The sequence below is a fragment of the Cibotium barometz genome, chromosome 21 (assembly GCF_041138505.1).
Source record: "Cibotium barometz isolate CiBa-2024 chromosome 21, ASM4113850v1, whole genome shotgun sequence".
In the NCBI taxonomy this organism is placed as follows: Eukaryota; Viridiplantae; Streptophyta; class Polypodiopsida; order Cyatheales; family Cibotiaceae; genus Cibotium; species Cibotium barometz.
Genome location: NC_141066.1, coordinates 57,622,801 through 57,629,168, shown reverse-complemented (window position 1 = coordinate 57,629,168; position 6,368 = coordinate 57,622,801). Strand labels below are relative to the sequence as shown.

At 42.0% G+C, this 6,368-nt stretch overlaps 1 protein-coding gene across 1 annotated transcript; it reads left to right on the top strand.

Moving 5' to 3' along the window:
• Positions 1-3,284: 3,284 nt before the first annotated feature.
• Positions 3,285-5,310, top strand: LOC147627419 (uncharacterized). The gene has a single exon (XM_086816054.1). The coding sequence runs from the start codon at positions 3,983-3,985 to the stop codon at positions 4,949-4,951; it is 969 nt and encodes a 322-aa protein (XP_086672180.1). The 5' UTR covers positions 3,285-3,982; the 3' UTR covers positions 4,952-5,310.
• Positions 5,311-6,368: the final 1,058 nt, after the last annotated feature.

The window sequence follows — 6,368 nt, the reverse complement described above, 5'->3', positions numbered from 1 at the left end:
TCATCTTGAGGGAAGGTGTTAAAATATGTAAGCTCACATCATCTCTCAATGCTCATGAAACTTCTTTGAAACCATGGAATGACACATGCCAAGGTTCACAATGCAACATGTGGAGTATGTGAAATGTAGGATGCATTACAATTGGTGGAAATATGACATAGGAATTGTTCTATGGATGTCATAGTATTAGAGAGATCATATCTCACAATACAACCATTAAAATTGGAAAATGTAAAGAGGTATCATGTGAATATAATGCTTTGTCAATTTGATAAGTTAGGGGATTGAGCAAATCATTCTCCACCGACTTGGAGATATCTTAGTTCCTACATTATAGCATTAACATATATACATTTAGGAAATGAACCTACCTACCTATAGTGCATAGTAATTAAATCAAAATCCAATCATTGGATCAACTTAATGTCTTCAAGAAAGGCGTTCCTTAGATTATGTTCTAGATTCTCACTATTGAATTATCCAAGTTATGTATGGTTGGTGAGGTAGGCAAGTCCTACTAGCTTGTGGTACTCTATGCAGATTGTAAGGATGATAGTGCATTATATGAACATTTATAAATAACATTTCCTCACAATAAGGATGTAGCTAGCCAAGTTCAAGTTTAGTAAATCACCCATTGAACATGCTCTAGTGCTAATATCTTGTATCTCATCGAGATCACAATAATTCTCGCATTGATATTAACATTGATGTGAATACTAAATTTTATCTCACTTGGTGGTTATAATATTATTTATCGCATCATCTTTTTGAATACATAATGCAATCATTTGGGCCCAATTCTTATGTTTTGTTATATTGAATTATTCATCTCTTCTTCTCTCTTTAAATATTTACAAGGGGTAATATCACAAGCCCACTTATACTTGACATCGTATTAGTGGGTGAAAGGATTTCATGGAGTATTTTTTTGGTGTGTGTGTGGGGGGGGGGAGACCATTACCATACAAGTGTTAAGTGGCCATTAGGCATGTAGAACAAATATGTTGAACGTACTTCAATTTGTCATTGAGGGGAAATGCTGAAATTTAGCTTGAATACATCATGTGAAATTGTATGGAGTTAAGAAGGGTTGAATGTAACTGGTAAAGGTAAAGCTGAATACATCATGTGAAATTGTATGGAGTTAAGAAGGGTTGAATGTAACTGGTAAAGGTAAAGGTGAATACATCATGTGAAATTGTATGGAGTTAAGAAGGGTTGAATGTAACTAGGTAAAGGTAAAGGTGAAGGTGACACATGGATAGAGTTAGGCATATGGTTTGGATAGGGCCACATGCTTTGAAAGGGTGAGTCATTAATGCTCTCTTGGAGCTTTTTAAGATACTTGGCATATGGTTTGGATAGGGCCACATGCTTTGTACTTGTCACATGGGATGACTAAAAGTGTGAGTTATTAATGCTTTCTTTAAGCTTTTTAAGACTATACTTGGGCCTCACTTTGTAGAGAGTTTTCTAATGAGATTAGACTTAAAGTGTGAGTCATTAATGCTCTCTTGGAGCTCTTTAAGACTATACTTGGGCCTCACTTTGTAGAGAGATTTCTAATGAGTATAGTACCATCATCTTTGCTTACTTAGCCATGAGCTTTGTTTTGATCCACCCCAACTCTACTTCTCATTTGACCATCCACCTAAGTGTGTATTCCGATGCCCATGTCCATCTAGAATAATTGATTTAAATGTAGTCAATCCATGCTCTCTTGAGCTTTTTGAGACTATACTTGGCATATGGTTTGGATAGGGCCACATGCTTTGTACTTGTCACATGGGATGACTAAAAGTGTGAGTCATTAATGCTCTCTTGGAGATTTTTAAGACTATACTTGGGCCTCACTTTGTAAGAGTTTTCTAATGAGATTAGACCAAAAGTGTGAGTCATTAATGCTCTCTTGGAGCTTTTTAAGACTATCACTTTCTAGAGCGATTTCGAATGAGATTAGACCCTTGATTTGTTTTTATCGATATGTCCTTTGTAATGATATATTAGAGTACCATTATCTTTGCTTAATGAGCTTTGTTCTGATCCACCCTAGCTCTACTACTCGTTTGACCATCCACCTAGGTGTGTATGCCGATGCCCATGTCCATCTAGAATAATTGATTTAAATGTAGTCAATCCATGTGCTAGAATATTCACCAACTTCCTACAACATGCCTAAAATATCCTCACACATACTAGAGATGTTGTCATGTCCAATACTAACACTTGATCACATCCGTGTATATGTCCCTTATCATCTAAATAATATAGAATGGCCTTCAAAGTGTGAATATTATTCATGCATGTAAAATTGCTAGCAAAATGCTAATAACTTGATGCTTTTAGAGCAATGACATCCATGTGTATCCACATCAACCCACATGCTAGGGTTGAAGTCCATGACTTGCTGCAACATGGCTTCAACATTTTTAAAAATGGGATTATAAAAATTATCACGTCTTATGTTTTTTATCAATATAAAACTTAGTCTTTTGTCTTGTCCACACACATGCACGCGCACGTGCACACGTGTGCACGCAAGCGCACGCTCACACACACCCCCCCCCCACACACACACACACACACACACATGAGGTTAAATGTTAACAAGCTTGAGCATATAGTGGCATATGAAAAGATAGCAACCCATGGTGGTTTGCCCATGCATGAGGAGCTCATAAAGCTTATCCTTTCTCAAAGTACATTTCTACAAGTTTTTCTTTTAGTTAGAGGAGGTCCTTGAAAGTTGAAATCTCTCTCTCTCTCTCTCTCTCTCTCTCTCACACACACACACACACACACACACACACACACAAAGCGAGGTGCACATACATGCACAAATTTGTTGATCGATGGTCTCTCTCTCTCTCTCTCTCTCACACACACACACACACACACACACACACACACACAAAGCGAGGTGCACATACATGCACAAATTTGTTGATCGATGGTCTCTGCTCTCTATTTTTCTCTCCCTACCTTCTCTTCCCCCTCCCTCTACAACTTGAACTTCACTCTACTTATCTCTCTCTCTCTCTCTCTAACCCTCCTTTTGAATTTGTATGTGCATGCCATGCTTTTGTATAGGCTGTATTCGATCTCAACACATCTCTCTCTCTCTCTCTCTCTCTCTCTCTCTCTCCCTTTTTACCCAAATTCTATAGAGAACTCTCTTAATTCACGAGCACTCAAAAAAGGGGCTTTAAAGTTTGGATGAGTGTTGTGAGTTGGCAAAGGGGGCAATCAACGGCTATCCACGGCTGACAGTGGGACAATATCGATCATACAATTTATAGGTAGGTACCTACGATTGTCTCAATCTCTGGAGCCTGGAAAGCTGGATGGATACGTTCACATCGTAGACCTAAATTTGCTCGTGTGAGGGCCATCGAATCTGGGCACAGCAGGGTAGCTGAGAAGAGGGGATTGGAGACAGCTAAAAGCTCCAAATCAGAGTTTGGAGCTGAAAGCAGAGTAAAGGATTCACAAGATGGCAGCCACGGTGATGAGGGCAGAAAAGCAAGGGTAGCCAAAAGAACGCAGCAGCAAGGGCAGCAGGAAAGCAGAGTGCAGAAGGCTAAAAAAAGCAGCCGGTAAGCAGAGAGCAGGAGGCCAAGGAAAGCATAAAAGCAGTTTATTGGAGAACACACAACAGGTGGCAAAGAACGGAAGGGAAGCAGAGGCCAGGGGAGAGTATAAGCAGCAAGAGGGCAAGGACAGGAAGAAAGCAGTGGAAGGAAGGCACGGACGGAAGAAAGCAAGAAGCAAGGGCAAGAAGAAAACAGAGAATAATTGACAGGAAAGCAGGGGCAACATGTAAGCAGAGAAGAGGAGATAGGAGAAAGCAAAGAGCCGAAGAGAAACTAGATGGTCAACATTCCGAAAGCAAGAGGACAAGAGCAGTAGGAAAGCAGAGAAACAAGGGTGCAAGGGCTAGAGAGAGAGAGAGAGAGAGAGAGAGAGAGAGAGAGAGAGAATGGTAGCCGAAGAGGAGACCTCTGCAGTTGCCACCGTCACGGCGGAGAGAGTCCCTCCCTCCTCACAAACTTCCTTTGACCCCTCCGCTCAGCAGCGATGGAGTGAGCTGGAAACCATCCACCTCATCACTGCCTACCAAGAAAAATGGTACCTGCTCAAGAGGGGACAGCTGAAGGCCCGGCACTGGGAGGAGGTGGCCAATAATGTCTTTTTGCGTGGCGGTGGTACAGAGCCAAGCAAATCTTCAGTCCAGTGCCGGCACAAAATTGAAAAGCTCAGGAAAAAATATAGGGAGGAGAAGCAATTAGAAGAGCAGCGAGGACCAGGGGCTTCGGCCTGGCCGTACTTCGAACGCATGGATGCCATGGAACACGGCAGCATCAACAGCAAAGTTAACCCTTCAACTACTCTCGGAAATGCCTCCACCATAGGCAATGGCAACATTGCAAGAAACACTCGCTTTCGCTTGAGATGGCAGGATCGCAGCACCAGAGATCACGAGTCTGCAATGAGCTTGAACAATGATGTGCAGGACATGAGCCCCCCTCCCAGCATGAGAATGAGGGGTTCCTTGCGAAGTAAGGGGGGCTCGTTGCCGGATGCTGGACATCTCCATGTGGACTCTTCTTATGCCAACCTCCACCCGAAGCTTCATAGAAGTCACGGCAAGGATGACGCTTATCTGAACATGGATGGCAGAGCCACCATTCCTGATCTTATTAGTGATTTGTTTTCTAAACGACTGAAGACTGAGCTTGCCTCCGTGGTCTGCTCTCTTGGAGAAGGATTTCTCAGAATTGAGCAGATGAAGCTTGAGATGCAACAGGACAATGAGCGGCTGAGAGCTGAGGTGGAGCTGAAGCGCACGGGAATGCTTTTGGATTCACAGAAGCAAATAGCAGAGATGTTTACCAAGGCCTTGACTGGAAAGAAGGGTGTCAAGAAGCGACAGCTGCAAGAGTTGTGATACCCTCTCAGAGAAGAAATCTTCGTCATGCCAACATCCAGGTCAGTGAGTTTCTTTCTTGCAGGAAAAGCTGGTTGAGGTTGAGGACATGTCATAAGAAAGCAAGCTCTGGACAAGTGCAGTTGCAACATTGGATTTGTGGATGCCATCATGAACTCTTAAAATGGCTTCATCTGTGGAAGCCACCCCTTGAGACACTGAATGTGTTCTGAATAGATTCCAGCAATTTTGCATGCTAGTGCCTAGCTATCGATTTGTGATGTGACTGGACCTCTAAACGAAGGATTAACAATGTAAGACAATGCACAATCTTAGAAACTAATGTTACTTTGAGTGTGTTAATAATTGCTTTGTTTTTCAAAGTTTTTGTTTTTCTCACTTGCCCTGTTTCTAGATGTGACAACTTGAAGTTTTCTCTTCCGGGGAACAGCAAGAGAATGCCTTCACTGCACTTGGCAGTTTTTTGCATTCAATGAATTTTTTTTTCTAGCAAGATTGGCATATAATGTGGGGAACCTCTGTTTTTCCTTCGCTAGTTCGATGTGCGAAAAGTTGGGTGTTTTCCCTTTCACCTACATGCCATGTAGGGAGTGATTGATTTAATTTGAATGGCTGTGAATGCTTGCAGCCTGTTGCTGTGGTATCAGTTTCTGCAGTCTTACAGTACGTCAGTTCATGATTTTTTTAATTTTGTTCAAGGAATGGTGTCTTGTCCCTGTCTTAACAGCGAACATTAGATTTTTCTTTTTTGTAAAGCAACAAAAGTGCTTGTTATATAACCCATACTGCTCTTAATTTCCAGGGAAGAAAGATGGACCTGCACCTGGTGGGTGTTACTTCTCAAAATTCTAGCCTTTATCATCTGTCTGCTCTTCATATGCAAAATTTGGCAGGCTGGTGTTGTGGTCATGCCCCTTTTTTTGAGAGTAATTAATCTTTAAAGCAGTCATAGGTAGGAGCATGTCTGCGGTTTTAAGCCAGCGAGATTCGAAATCAGCTACACTTCAGTGACCAATCCTACCTTTTAATTTGGGAGATGAACCCATTTGTTGGGCAGCATGAAGATATTTGAAGCTGTGCAAGTATAAGTGCGTCTCTAAAAGGAAGATGAAGGCCGGAAGTATGCATGCAGAGCCACACCTAGGCGCAGTGTGTGGGCAATTTATCTACTGTACAAGATTGGTCTTGTCCCTCTCTGACCATGGATCAAGGGCATTGTTTTTCCTCAAATCTATCTTGCACTTTGCTTTCGATCTGTTCTTATCAAGGCTTTGAGACTGGAAATTCAAGGAGGGCTCCCCAGATTTGGGCATGTTCCTGGATTCATCTAGGTATGTCTCATCTCAATGTGGCTGAAACAATTGAGATTAGCGACTGTCTTCTGTTGCACTTATTGTTCAGGACAGGGCTCATGTAA

Bases quoted from the DNA above. Each gene is read 5' to 3' on its own strand.
- LOC147627419 (XM_086816054.1), top strand. From the start codon at position 3,983: ATGGTAGCCGAAGAGGAGACCTCTGCAGTTGCCACCGTCACGGCGGAG.